Source organism: Oenanthe melanoleuca, chromosome 3 (assembly GCF_029582105.1).
Source record: "Oenanthe melanoleuca isolate GR-GAL-2019-014 chromosome 3, OMel1.0, whole genome shotgun sequence".
Taxonomy (NCBI): Eukaryota; Metazoa; Chordata; class Aves; order Passeriformes; family Muscicapidae; genus Oenanthe; species Oenanthe melanoleuca.
This window is the reverse complement of record NC_079336.1, coordinates 20,759,945-20,774,820: the sequence shown is the minus strand read 5'-3', so window position 1 is coordinate 20,774,820 and position 14,876 is coordinate 20,759,945. Positions and strand designations below refer to the sequence as shown.

The 14,876-nt window shown below is 34.2% G+C and overlaps 1 protein-coding gene across 1 annotated transcript in view; it reads left to right on the top strand.

The window, feature by feature from the left end:
- The window catches only part of CSMD1 (CUB and Sushi multiple domains 1), a 1,037,656-nt gene that overhangs the window by 669,755 nt on the left and 353,025 nt on the right, over nucleotides 1–14,876 (top strand). The window contains exon 7 of the mRNA XM_056488498.1: nucleotides 5,700–5,777. Within this exon, the coding sequence (XP_056344473.1) occupies nucleotides 5,700–5,777 (78 nt within the window). The remainder of the gene's footprint in view (nucleotides 1–5,699; nucleotides 5,778–14,876) is intronic.

Sequence of the window (14,876 nt, the reverse complement as noted above, 5' to 3'; positions counted from 1 at the left end):
GCCAGAAAAACCTGTTATTTTCTAGCTCTTAAGTGGTGCTGAATAGACTTTTCCTTTAAATGGTACTGAGACAATAATTTATATTTTATTAAATTTTATTATCGAGAGAGTAAGCCAGTCTTGATATGAAAACATCAACAAGGAGATAATCCACCATCTTTCTTGACCATTCTGTGGTTAATAGAACCATGGTTAAATATGTAGTCCAGTACTGTCACAGTAATACTTCTTTATTAAGTGTCTAGTAAAATGTTGCTAAACAGGCTCAGACGTAGCTGCCTCATGATATCAGCACTAAGAAGATGCCAATTTAATTACAACAATTCAGACTTCAGCCATTGCTTGGCATGATTATCCTCCCCAGAAATATTCAAAAGATAATGGTTGAAATGACATTCAAACAAGGAACTGAGTGGTTCTCATTTTATGATTTATTTTTAGAGACAGCTCCTACAAGGTACTACCCAGTGTGTTTTGCAGTGCTGTATATTCATAGAGCAAATTGAGTTGGTACAATTTTCCAGAACTGTGGAGAATATCTGCAGTCACTGAAGACTTGATGCCTGCTGGACTGGTTTTATTATGATATATCATACATTGAAAGCACAAAGTAGCTAAGGCAGTGCATCAGGGCAAGGGGCCAGCAAGGAGACATAGAGAAGGTTAATAGAAAACAAATGGCTGTGCTCCTTTTTAAACCTGCACAACCTGTGTCAGCTTATACAAATAGAATGAGAAAGATTTGTGTAAAAATCTATTGTGACACCAATTTATCTTGGTGCTATTTATTCACTAGTACTGCATGCAGAGATTTCCAGCACAGGGAGCAGGTGGAAGGTCTGATAGTGACAGGCAGTACTTTGCTGAATTGATGGAACAAGGAAGCCAACTGATCATGAACCTACAGCTTTTACAGGTTCATAGTAGTCAGGCTATATAGTAGAACATTTGTGCCTGCTGTGAAGCTCTGTGGAGTTATAATACCGATTAGTAGGGAAGATTTTGAAAGCTGTTAGTGAGAGAAACACTTGGAGAGTGTATTAGATGGAATACTCTTCAGGCAGGGAATAGAGAAACAGAGAAAGGATGGACTATTCCAACGAGTTGGTTTTAACTAGGGATCCTACAGAAAAATTGTGATTCTTCTGTGAAAAGTCAAGTGGGCAGCTGAGAGGAAAAGCTTCTTAGGATGCTCCCAGGTTATTGAGTGAGGGATCCTATTTTATCAATAAAATTATTAAAGAATTCCCTTCATAAACTGAAGTAAATAATAAGATTGAGAATTATTGTTTTTTTCTTATTTTCAAAAATACTAAACTTTTAGAAAGAATTTGTAGTACAACAGGCCATAGTGAAGCAGAAGAAAACCTAGAAACAGATAACGACCTGTTTACTGGTCCCACATGAGCTTGCATAATAAGAAAGAAATGTTTCATTCATAAATATAATTTGGTGAGAGCACTGATGCTGCCAAATGTGAAACTGTAGGTTATTTATTCCATGCCAAAAAAACCCAGTAATATTCTCATAATAGTGTCTTTGGAGGAGAACACGGAAAGATTAGGCACTAGGGCAGAGTAAAGAGAGCACTGGAATGGAATTTTCAATCTGAATTAAGAAAATATTTTGAATTTAGAATTATATTTATATATATTATATTATATTATATTTAGAATAATTTAGAATTACTCAGATTGAAGAAAATCAGAATAGTGAAACTAAAGCAAAAGGAAATTGATGAATTCTGCACTGAGATAAATTCCCTAAGTTCCTTTAAGAATAATCCTATGAATGTTCTTGGAAACATATCACTGTTTTTGATTGGACTCTGCAAAATATTTAAAGCAAAGTCTAAATCTTTGTAAAAGATATGTACTGTATGTTAAAAATAGCGAAAATATTTTTTTCTGTACTATAACAAAACCAGAGAACTGTTCAAATATATCTATATATATTCCTTATAGTGACAAAGAGCTTCAGACTGGACAGAAAAGATGCTTCTTGTGATTACCAGATACTGGGCAATATGCTATTCTTCTTCACCTTCAAATATCTGTACTTAGAAAAAATTTGCTGTGAAGGGCAGCCAAGAGCTGAACTCAGCAGAGCAGCAGCAGAGCAGCTTAAGGAAGTACCAGCAGATGATGTCAGAATATTTTAGCTTTGAATGGTAGCCAGTATTTGAGGTCTTGGAGGTTATTTCATGCAGGACAAAAAATCAGCAAGACACTCATGTATTTGGGTAATTGGGGAAAATATATATTGTGTCACTGAAGTTTGGGGTAAAATGCATTTTCTTCACACATGTTCAAATATGTCAGAAACTAAGATCTTCCTGGAAGTCAGAGAAGATTTGAATGAAGATTTACAACCTGAAAGTTTTACTTTCATTATCCATTCCGATAAGACCAGACATATATTCATTTCATAGCTGTATTTATTTCAGCCATAAAAAAAGTTTAAGGAATATCACTGTTGCTTTCCAGTAGGCTGATAAGACTGTTGTGGACTTTCAACACTCAGCTCTCTGACCTCTTCCCTGAATAAGTAACTAGTCTCCAAAAGACTCTTGAAGCTATGATGAACAGAAAAGATGAAATGAGCTAGTACAGTAGGCTTAACTGAATGTTTAAGTGAAGACAGCAGAAGGCTTTGCAGATTTCAGAAAGTAATCACTTAAAAGCTGTAAAGGGTTGTTGAATTCTGACATTATTAATGTAAACCCATTCCTCTTTTTGTGATGTTAAATGGGAAATCATCTTTGAAATCATTAAAAAGGAAAACCTTTTTAATGAAAGTGCCATGGGGAAGTTAAAGAGATGTGTCTCAGCAAAAGTATTGAAATGGGATTAAAATTGTAATAAAACATCCAGTGTAGAGTATTTATTTTATTTACCAGAGGAGTTGAACTCGAACCACAGTGTGCAGTAGTCTGTTTCTTTTTCAAAAGTTGAACTGTTTTTATTTTTGAGACTATACTTGCTTAATACCTCTTAAAACCACAATAAAACAACATATAGGGCATGTGTGAAAACTTTCACACTCAAGTATAAATGAGGAATAAGTTTGCTTTTTATATATCAAACTATCCTACTGAACCTCTTAGATCCATCCATATCTCCTGGATAACTCCATTTGGCTGCTAAAGTTTTCTGGGCATAAAGGCTCGTTCCACCTAATGTTTACTGTCTATAATGTAGGGATCTAGCTTCAGTAAGTATTATATGTTTCTGTTATGTTTTATGGAGAGGAAAAGGCATCTCCAGAGGAGGATTCATTGTGCCTATCTTAGAAGGGGATGAATCACCCCCTTGAGTTAGCTATTTCTCTTCATAAAACATACACTTAGATTTTTGAATCCCCTCCCTAATGTCCTTTCAGTGAGATACAGAATGCCTTTTTCTTGACGTATGAAAAAAAATCCAAGGATAGAAACTGAAGGACCTGTTTCAGTACATGAAAGTCAAAAAGCTTCTCATATATCAAGTCAAAACCTCTTGTTTCAATTTGTGATCTCTGTTTTTCAAATAAAACTGGTGGGTATAATTTTTCCTCATTCATGAAATGTGCTTTAAATATGTATAACAAAGACCCTTAAGAATGAAATGTCACAAGGAATCGAGTGATGATTGTAATTTTTACTCTAAAGCAGCATCACAGCACAAAGAGAAGAAGGAGAATATAGTTCTTTTCTTCTGTGCATTCATCTAATAACTCAATATTTTTATTACTCATCCATGTAAGCAATATGAATCCTCAAAGAACTGCTCATATATTTTACATAACACAGATATTAATAAATTGAGAAATTTATATTGGCAGAGGGACCACAAATCCAGACAATATCCCAAATATTCTCTCTAAGAATTGTGTTGTTCATTTCCCATTAAATATAAAATAATATTAACAGACTTGTTACACAGCCTAAAAAACTGAATGTAAGGTGTCACCTGATAGAGATTTTCATACCTATAGAAAATAATCCAAATAAAACCATATCCACAAAGTTTGCCCATCCAAAAGGCCTTGGGGACATTAGTCTTATTGTCTATATTGATGTCACTGTATAATATACAGTTCCTGTCTTAGAAGAAAACATCACACTGCTATCATGACCATTTCACACTACTCAGCTACAATTGTGTTTCACTCATCTTTCATCATTTGAACACCTGTATTCTGGGTTTAGGCATGAATGACTGCACTTTGACTGTGCAGATGAATGATTGTGACTTTGCACATAGCAAAGAATGTACTTTCTGCAGTACCTGCTCAACTTCAGTAGTCAAGAAAAGCCACCTTCGCCCTGAAGTTGCAATATAGAAATAAATATAATGGAATTGTGATTTTCAATGCAATATTTAAAGACAACTTGCTTTCTACGACTCCACTTCTTAGAAATATTTGCATACAGATCAGTGCATATTGTAGTAATTAAAAAATTTATACCATATAATGACAAAAAGTATGACTTATATTCAGTAGTATAAATTTATATCCTGTGAGGTACTAATTGCTGCCATATAAGAAATGTTTGAGTTGAATTCTTGTTTCTGTTTTTCTCTTGAATAAATAAGTGCATTTTGAGATTATTAGCCCCTGCAAGGCCTAGGCAAAAAGTATTTAATATGAATAAGGGAAGGATTACAGGCTTTTTGCAATTTTTGGTAACTGACATGCATCTTGATGTTGTCATTAGCAATCTGATACAGAGTCAGCCATCTGCTATTTTGCAGTTGCTGTTGTTTTTTGACACAATAGTTTTGAACTGTTCATGCTTGTTCCACAATTATTTTCTACGTCTGATTTTACTTTCTGTTGCTCGCTTTGCTCCCACAGAACTAATTAATATCCTGTGAAGGTGTCCTATATTTCTATCATTTTCTCTTACCATTACAATTAAAGTTCTACCCTGTGTCTTCCAATGTATAGCTACACTGCTGTCTTCTCATGTCTCTTGCTACTTGGCTCCTGGTCCCACCCATGGTGCCCAAACTACTTAATAGGGATAGATTGGGACTTTATCAGCCATTCAGCTGACTAAACAGAGAAAAAAGATATTAAACCTCTGATGCATCTGTTCTTCTCACAAAACTTCTCCCCTGTGAGAGCTCTTATTCTCTTTCTTCTTTCTAATTCAGTTGAAATTGCCCTGTAGATTCAAAAGGGTTTAGGTGAGCCAAATAATGTAACACACTGTGTTAATCTCATTGGGAAACAGAACTAAAAATGTCTCCTGATGAAAAGTGAATCAAACAAAAGCAGGTGTGAATATCAGATTGAAAGCTTGTAGTCCTTGAATATGTGTTGATAATATAATGTACATTTTATGTAAGAAATATTTTTTTAATGTTTAGGATTTTCTTATATGGAATGGTAAACACAAGAATTCCATATCTGTTATTAGGACAGGCTGTTCTTTTCTTTGAACATAAAGGAACTTGAATTCAAAATAGTGCCAATCCTGATAATATCTGCTTAAAAATGACACGTTCTAAAACATGATAAATGGTTGGGTTTTTTTCTAAAAATAAACAAACAAACCAAAAGTTTTTGGATTATCACTGCAGCTGCAGTTATTTCAACCTGCTGTAGGTTACCTATATAGCTTTGTATTATTTTAATGCATGATTTTGCAGCTAAATGTCCTTTTAATGATGTTTTATAATGAATTTTCTGCTCTTTGCTTGTCTTCTCAGTAAAAAAAGCGATTGAACTGAAATCAAGAGGAGTCAAGATGTTGCCCAGCAAAGACAGCAACCACAAAAATTCTGTCTGTAAGTTGTTTATACCCTTGTTTTTAGTGACTGCATATATGCTCTGGAATCCCTATAAATATACAAATCAAAGAGAGAGATGTTAGGATGTTATGCTCATAAAATGGTTATTATGCTTTCAATTGTCACTGAAAATACTTTACTGAGGGTAGAAAGCAGAATATGGTGGTGTAAACTCTGAAAAATATGATATGTAGAAGCCTACATCTGTGTATTATATGTTACCTTTGTATATTGAATTTAGAATTCAGAGACACATGGCAAGCTAGGAAATCCAGGCAGAATAGTGCCATATAGACTTCATTAATTCAGTACTCGGGACAGTGAAGGTATCTGAGTATTTTCTGTATCTAAATTTATACTTTGTGGTCTTTTTTGTTCCCTTCATTCCCTATTGAAGCTAAATTCTTCCCTCATCTTGCCACACTATGTCTGGTGCCTCTTTCCAGTCTTGCACAGCAGGAGTTAAGAACTGGTGTAATTCCCAGCTTTTCAAGAGGATGGAGATCACAACATCAACTTCCCCTCATTGCACAGTGCACTCTGGAATGACACCTGCTTGGTCCCTTTACACCTTTTTCCCTGTGTAAAGTGTAAAGCTAATATCAAAATGCTATCTATGGGATTTTGAGGTTGTTAGTTTTTTGGAGCATCACTTCTTCTGAGCTGGCGATCTGGCTAATATCCTGAGAGCTCTTTCTCCATTAATTAGGCCCATCTTGAATCAAGAAAAAGAGGATATTTTTGAATTTTGAAAGCCTAGAGCCCCTTAGCCCAAAAAAAAAAAAAAAAACAAACCAAAAAAAAACAACAACAAAAAAAACCCCCCACACAAATAAAAACAAAACACAAAAAAACCCAAAAAAAGAACAAAAAACAAACAAAAAAAAAAACCAAAAACAAGAACAACAAAGAAAAAACAACTCAAAACCAAAAACAAAACAAAAACAAAAACAAAAAAGCCAGAGGCTAGGCCAGCATTCACACAGAACTCATTAAAAGTGTTAATGCAATGGCTAGGATGTATTCTGATAAATTAATTCCTCATGTAATAATGGTGAACTCAATGAAGTGAACCTATGCTGTGTTTGCCTTGTATGCTATTCAGCAAGTGCAGAGAATGAGTGTCTTGAAAGCTGATGCCTAGGGGACATTTTTTTTCTTTGTGCTTCTGTTGTGCATTGTTTAATGCAAAGTGAGTTTTTTGTATGCTCACTGGAACAAAACAGGCATGACAATTTTCTGCTTTAAATATTGCACATTGATGGTGTGGCACTCAAAAGGAACTTTTTTTATGCAAGGTATAGCAGAAAAAGTTGATCCATCTCTTTGGTGTCTGTATCTGAATGGGTTATTATTTCATCATTTGTAAGGTACTTCTGGGAGCTGTGTGATCTCTGCTTATGGTCTCAGAGCACATGCTGTCAAACACCACATGCAATTACAGAAAGTGGAAGTAAGACAGGCTGTGGAAGAAATTATTATGAGGCATTCTACTTTTTACCTCAAATGAAATTTTTTTTTCTTTGTGTTTTGACTTGTAAAACTTTATTATTACGTCTAACTTTCTAACATTCCAGCATAAATCTGAGCCTTGCATTATTATTTTTACCGTTACTTTCACATATATTAAGCTTTTAAAATTATAATATTAAAATACAAAAAAGTTGGATTCAAATGTATTCTGATGCTCTTTTTGATGTAAGCTTTAAGTATTTAGCCATTTATCTTGCCCATACTTATGTAGAGTGAAAAGATAATTGCAGATTTGGCTCCAGAGAAATTATAAGAATGGATATTATCGCTTCCATTGATGCTAATTTGCAATCTTTTTAAAAAGATAAATTATATACAAACACTTTTCACCATTTTTGTATGTTAGATCTTTTTAATGTTATCTCTCTATAAAGCAGAAATCTTATTTTTGGCTTTTTTGGCTTATGGGGGTAAATGGAATGCAAATATCATCACGACAAATGCTGTGAGAGCATACCCTGTGCATCCCAGGACCTGTAACTTTCCCACAGCTCTTCCTCCGAAGCAGAACCTGCAAGCAGCTGCAAAGAGCATTTCACAGTGGCACCAGGCTGTTAGGAGTTATGTACAAAATGTTACCAGTGTTACCAGTGATAATAACATTACTGATAATTCCTTATGGAACGCAGAACAGTATTTCAGTATTTCAGTCATGTACAGTCATAGCTCGCTCTCCTCCTTCTGGACCTGCCTGGATTCCTGGATGCTTTCTTTCACATCTGCAGTCCTTTTTAAAGTCAGGTAGCAAAGCATGGCTTTCAGATGAAGGTGCCTCTATATTGGAAAGAAAATTCATTTTATGTTGTATCACTCCCCAGGGAAACAAGAGGGGTTTGCTGCTGTTTTTTGTTTTGGTTTGTTTTTTTTACTTTTTTTGGTATGGTTTTTGTTTGCTTAGGGTTTTTTTTGGTTTTGTTTTTGTTTTTTTTTTTTTTTGTTTTTTTGTTTGTTTTTTTTTTTGCTTTCATGTTGTTGGTTTTGTTTGTTTGTTTCTTATAGGTAATTTTTGTTGGTTTGTGGGTTTTTTAGTGGTTTTGTTTATTTGGTTTTGTTTTGATGTTTTTTTTTCTTCTTTGGTGCACCTGAGGGAAACATATGATGTTAGGTTTTTTACTAGATAGTCCTGCTAAGCAGTACCCTTTAGCAGTGAGCCAGATGCAGTTGAATTGTGATTTATTTATGCAAGAAAGTAGGAAAAGGATGGGAAGGATAATTTAAGTAAAATATGCTCCTGGTTCATCCATACCTTGCACTTGGCAAAAGTGTGAAAGAGTAAACTGTGCAGAAGTACATGGGACAGGCAGTTTCCATGGCTCCAGGGCTGGAGCTGCCACAAACACTGGCCAGATTCAGTCAGTATATTTATCCTTGGTCATCTGAAGTTGATCTCTCAGAGGAGCAAGGGCAGAGTTGTATTTTATGAAACTGCTTAGGGAAAGCAAATCCAATTACATCTGTTGGTGTCCATCTGATTATTTGTAAGTTTAGTCTACCCAATTTTGTTATTCTCATATATATGCTATATTCCCACAGATGCATCTTGCTGTCATCACTCATTCTAACATGAAAACCTGTGGACTTTGTGTCCCTAATAGCTTTGGCCTTTTCTAAAACTGCTATGACTATAATTTGCATCCTGACTGATTAAATAAAAATAAAGTTTTGATTGCTATCTCTTGTATGAATGTTTTCATAGCAATATTTCTGTCCAGAAAATCTGTCAGAGGTTGATTATCATCTCTAAACGTCTTGAGCATTACCTCTACAGCAGAGAGATTGTCTAGGAGAATCTTGTACATCCAAGAGAAGGAAAGCCCTAAAAAGTGAGCTGCAAGGAGTGTAATTGGGCAGGCATAGTTATTATAAAGCCATAGTCAAATAGAAGATCCTCGTATTTTATCTCTTAAAGTCTACATACCAGGCAGTTACTGCTAGTAATGCTATGTGCAAAGGATAACGAGTACAGGTCTACAGGACACCAGTTCACAGAATACTGGGAAGGCAGGGCCATGACTGCAGGCCTGCTACTTGGCACCCCTGCAAATCTTTGTGCCCTCTGCAGCCCAGAAACAGAGAAGGGTTAGGAGAACAGACTGCCCCAGAAGCCCCTAATGCTACCAACCTCCTGCTGCAGTCACAGGACAGCCTCACACTGCCACAGCTCCTCACCAGCAGGAGGACACAGCACAGGAATGCATCAAGCTCCCAGTAAATGCCAAGGAAGTTCAGTGAGGTGAGACACATCATATCAGGTGAAAAATGGAAATGATTATACACTTTATGTGGTGTGTGCAAATCTGCCAGTGCAGTACTGCTAGGAGAGGAAGGCAGCAGTGAGGATGAAGTGCTTGGTAGATCTATTTCCTGAGTGTGCTCATGTCAAACTGCAGCGTGGCGTGTCGCTTGCCACGTGACAGAGCAAACTGCAGAGAACTGTCACTGTCCACAGTCTGAAACAGTGACAATGAGTAACACGTGAAGCCAGAGTGATTCTTTTAAAAATATGGTCTTCTTATTGAACCATGTTAACATTCATAGTAATTACTGAATACTGAGCGACCTAACCTCACTGTGCAAAACAGTGTGTGTGAACTATTGTGTTTTATGAAGTGCAAATTATGTAAGTATTCACTAAGTAAAAAACTCTTTTACTTCACAAAAACAATTTCAGGCTTCTCTAGTATTATTTGAATATGTATTTTAGAATACTGGAAAAAGCCACCTTAAATACTTTGAAGATCATTGTTTTAGTGGAAGATTAATGCATCTTCTGAAACTTGAGTTACAGAGCTTGCCTAAACAGTTCTTCACCCTGAAGATGATAAAAAGGGCTACTTTACAACAATTATTTTAGTGATGTAGAGCCAAAGTACAAATGAGTTTACAGACTAAGTATTGATTGGTTGCAGCACATTAAGTTGAATTAATGGCACATGCTGTTGAAACTACAGTGATTAATACCAAAATGGGATTACATTGCTAATTCTATGTAAGAAAGAATGACAGCAGTCATTATTTATTTTGTTGTTGGGTAAAAGAGAAAAATGGCTTAGGACATCATAATATAAAGTTTAAAAGATTTAGGATGAAAATTTGTTGCTTATTTGTTCCTTACATCTTAAATAAACTGACAATGTCACCATCTTGATGTTTGACTGCTGGTAAATGTACTTTGACAGAAGCAATATGAAGACTAGTCCAATTTTGTTCTTCATTTAATGAAAAAATATTTTCCTAAGAAGCACAATATTGGAGTAAATAATTGCATTTAATAGCACAATTTTCTGACTGTTTTATTCTTATACCTTAGTAAAAAACTAATTTGTTTAAGTACTTTTATATTTTGATCAATAGATCAATATTTAGAAATCAGCTGCAAACCAATCTGCAACCAAATTAACAATCAGATATGACAACTGCTGAAGGTCACCTCAAGTTGAAGATAAAAAAGGAAAAATTATTGCTACTTACTACATTTCTGTAGTGAAATTTATGTCTTCTTATAATATAAACACCATTTTCTGGTTATTATATTTAAATTTAAATTATATTTAAAATTAATGTTATTATGGAATACATTTTTTGCATATTTTTCCAAAATTATTTTAGGATTACTGAAAACCTTTGTAGGAGTTCCATATTATTATTTCCAAAATGTAAATGTAATGGAAAAATTCCCACTAAAAATTCTGGAGTTTTTTTGTTTTGTTTTGTTTTGTTTTTGTTTTGGTTTTTTGTTTTTTGTTTTTTTTTTTTTGTTGTTGGTTTGGTTTGGTTTGGTTTTTTGTTGTTTTGTTGTTTTGTTTTTGTTTTTGTTTTTGTTTTTGTTTTTGTTTTTGTTTTTGTTTTTGTTTTTGTTTTTTGTTTGTTTTTTTTTTTTGTTGTTTTTGGTTTTTGGGGTTTTTTTTTTGCTTGTATTGTATTGAGCCTTCCTATGTGAAAACTCATTTCTTACTAAATTTGGATTTTACATGCTATTTATTATGTGCTGTGTCAGAATCAAATCCTGATGAAAAATGCTGTTAAATATTCATTGTTCTGATAGTTGTCAGTTTCAAATTTAAAAGATCCTGACTGTACAATGTCAAATCTATCTCATTCTATCTATTACTCTCTAATCTACATTAGTTTACATTAATCAAATATAGCATCTCGTGTGTTCATTAATTTAAGAAACTTTGTATCAGTGATGGGATTGATCACCAATAAACATGATGCAAAACAAGCTACCCAAGTAATTAAAGTACGAAAAAAAACCAGCTGGAAAGTAGATTTGTTCTGTAGAATTCCAAAAGCCTGTGCCCTTTCAAGAAGCATGAATTTAAAGGCACTGGAAAAATAAATGTAACATTAATCTCTTCTTTTAATTGATCTCACTGCCACCTAAAACAAGTAAAGCAGATGGGAAAATGTTGGCATCTTTTGGGCTTTTATTCTGGGGCACTCAAGTAGTGTTTGCAGGTGTTTTGAACAAGACTGTGGGATGTTGTTTGCACTGTTCTGACACTCAGCTAATCAGTTCCAAAAAAACCAGCAGAGACAAGAGAAGAATGCCAGTATATCAAGATACATACTTTACTAATTTTTTGAAGGAAAACTCACTAACATTGCATTTTACAGTGTTATCTGTTTGTGTCCTTTAAAAAGAGAAATTCCAAATTGTGGAAATTAGGATTTCCATTTACACACCTACTACTTTCCAAAGACTGCTGTTTCCCAGGCTCTTCGTGAAGCATTGCAGCACGAGGGTGATAACTGAGCTCTGAGAGCTCATCTGTAGCTCTTTTCAGACCTTTAGTGAGCATCTCTTCAGCATTTTCTGGGTTTAGTGGCAGCTAGATCCCTTCTTTCATGAGGAAAATGGAGACCTTTGAAATGCATACGTTTAAGATTGAGATCCTTCAGAGGAAGACTGATGTGCTCTGAGATCAATATGAAGGTGCCTCTTTCTCACTAGTGTCTATTGGAGCTCTGTCTGATCTCAGTGTTGTCAGGGAAGTTACTCTGTGCTTATGTGTTGTATTGTGTTATATTAATTTACAGTCACTGAAATGATTCTCATTTTTAAGTGCCCACACAGTATCATGAGCTTTCCAGCTTTTTCAATCATGAAAGCTATTTTTCATCTGTTCAAATCGCACAGCTTGAAAAGGAGAGCATTTTTTTCAAATTTGCATTCATATTATGCATGTCTTCAAATGAGAGAAAGGATTGTTTATAATTTACTAATGTAGTACTTAGGAGGTTAGGAAACACAAGGTTTGAATATCTAAGATTTTGTGGACCTAGCTTGTCTGCCAATATCCAATTTTATTTCAAAAAGTCTTTTTACATAAATACTTGAGCATATGTTAATTGTTTGATTAAAAATAAAGAGGGAAGTAACATTTAAAACACTGGAACTTTTATACAATGGATTAAGGGACAGATCCTGGAATATTTAAAATTATAATATTCTTGTTATATATGTCTATGTATACCTACATACCTAAATACATACATACATACATATAATTGTAAATAATGCATAATACTTAATATTCCATTACACCATTAACCACATGTCTAGTAAGAGATTAATGACTCTATTTCCCCTTGTTACCAAGTATTATGTATGAAATTGTGCAATAGGAAAAAATAACTGCAGCATTAACCTCTAACAGCTTTGTAAAGCATTAATAAAATAGGAAGGCTAATTACTGTGATATACTTTGTCCTATCATAGACTGTAATAATACAGAGTTGCCCAAGAGTTACAGGGTTTGGGATTTTCAGAGAAGATTAGTATCCCTATGCAATGAAATTCTTCTACAATGCTATTTCACTTTATTGTATAAATTGCTTCATAAATCAGGTTACTAAATTATATTTGGTGTTTCTAAATAAGCCCTCATCACAGCAGGAGTTTAAATATCTTTTAAAATACTATGCAAAAATCTTGCTGTGAAAAGAACCACTGCCTAAATATATTTGTGAAGAAAAGCATCCCTTATAGCTACAAGCAAGACAAGGTGCTTCATCAATTATTTAATACATAATTTGCATATATAATTTGTAGAATAACCAGAAGAAAGCTTCTATTAAAATATGTAAAACAAGGTGTAATCTGATTGAATTATGGATGGTTAAAATGAATTGTTATCCAGCTAGAAAGCTGAAACTGCCATTAACTAATTTTCATATACAATTATAGAACATTACTGATTATTCATAGTGAATGTTCATGCTGTATGCTAAATTGACATTCAGTTCTGTTATTTTCAAAGTCAAAGGCTTAAAAATAAGCAACTTGCTTTCAACAATTGCAATTCTGTATAGAATAAATATTCATGCAAAATTTAAATATATACTTTAATACTTTCATATAATTTCCTTGGTTTAAGTTCTCTATACAGCTCTGTTAAAAATACAGATGTGGGCAGTAAATAGGTTGGCAAAATACAGTCTATGTAGATTCAAATGATGTTTTTTAATTATGAAGGCACTCAGAATTTGTGGGTGGGGGAGTTCAGATTTCTAGAACATAAAAATATGGAAACAGCTTTAATTAAAGAAAAAAGTGTAACACTGGTCTATGCAGTGAAAGTGTGCTGCAGAATATAGACACCCTTACTGTTAAGTCCTTTGGAAGCATCAGAGACTTCCCACCTCCTGTAAGATTTCCACTTTCCGTGGAGGCTCATATTGCAGTTGTGTACATGTCGAGATCCAGATTTTCTAAATCCTCGTTGTGCAAGAATATCTTCAGAATTTGATAGAAGGACTTGGACTATTTTCTTTTTTCAGAATTTGTTCTCTACATTACAAAACACTTTGGAAAATAATTTCATTGTGTTGGTGTAGTATCTCACTGTCTGTTAACCTGCTACACTGGAATGTATCTGTTCCTCCAGCTCCTCTGAGCAGAGCTGAAAAGTACCAGTGTCATACGTGCTTGGAACAGGGAAGTTTTGTTCAATAACAGATAATTTATGAGCTTCAGAGCAATTTCTGTCCTCTACTCCTTCTTAACTTATAAAAAGGGAAGTAAAAAATGTATACAAAACTTTATATTAGTTTCCTCAATAATGTTCATTTAGGAGCTTGAAATATTTTTGGAATGAGAATGAACAAAATGAGAAGGAACTAAAATGGAAATAAATGCATTGGTTTACTTCTGGCAGGAAAGGGCTAGTTGCTAGTGGGAGGGGATTATTCAGCATATGTCCTGCCACTGAAATCAATAGAACAAATCGTTTCTTCTTAAACAAACAAGCAAGCAATGAGATTACTCAGCTACTTTTTTTTTTTTAAACAAATTGAAAGAAAAATCCTGAAAAATCCTAAAGTACCTTGCTGTTTTCTGTTTCATGTTGGCGTATTTGAAAGAGAAGAGACTGCAAGTGTTGTGCTCTGGCTCATATGTATGCTTCTATCATACAAGCCATCTGAACTCTGTTAAGAGTGACAAGACTGATTTTTCATATATCAAAGTAATATAAGTTTTAATACAAATGATCACATCAGGAAATAAGTTTATCTCTAAGTCCACATTGTTTCTGATAATACAAGCACTTGTTTGAT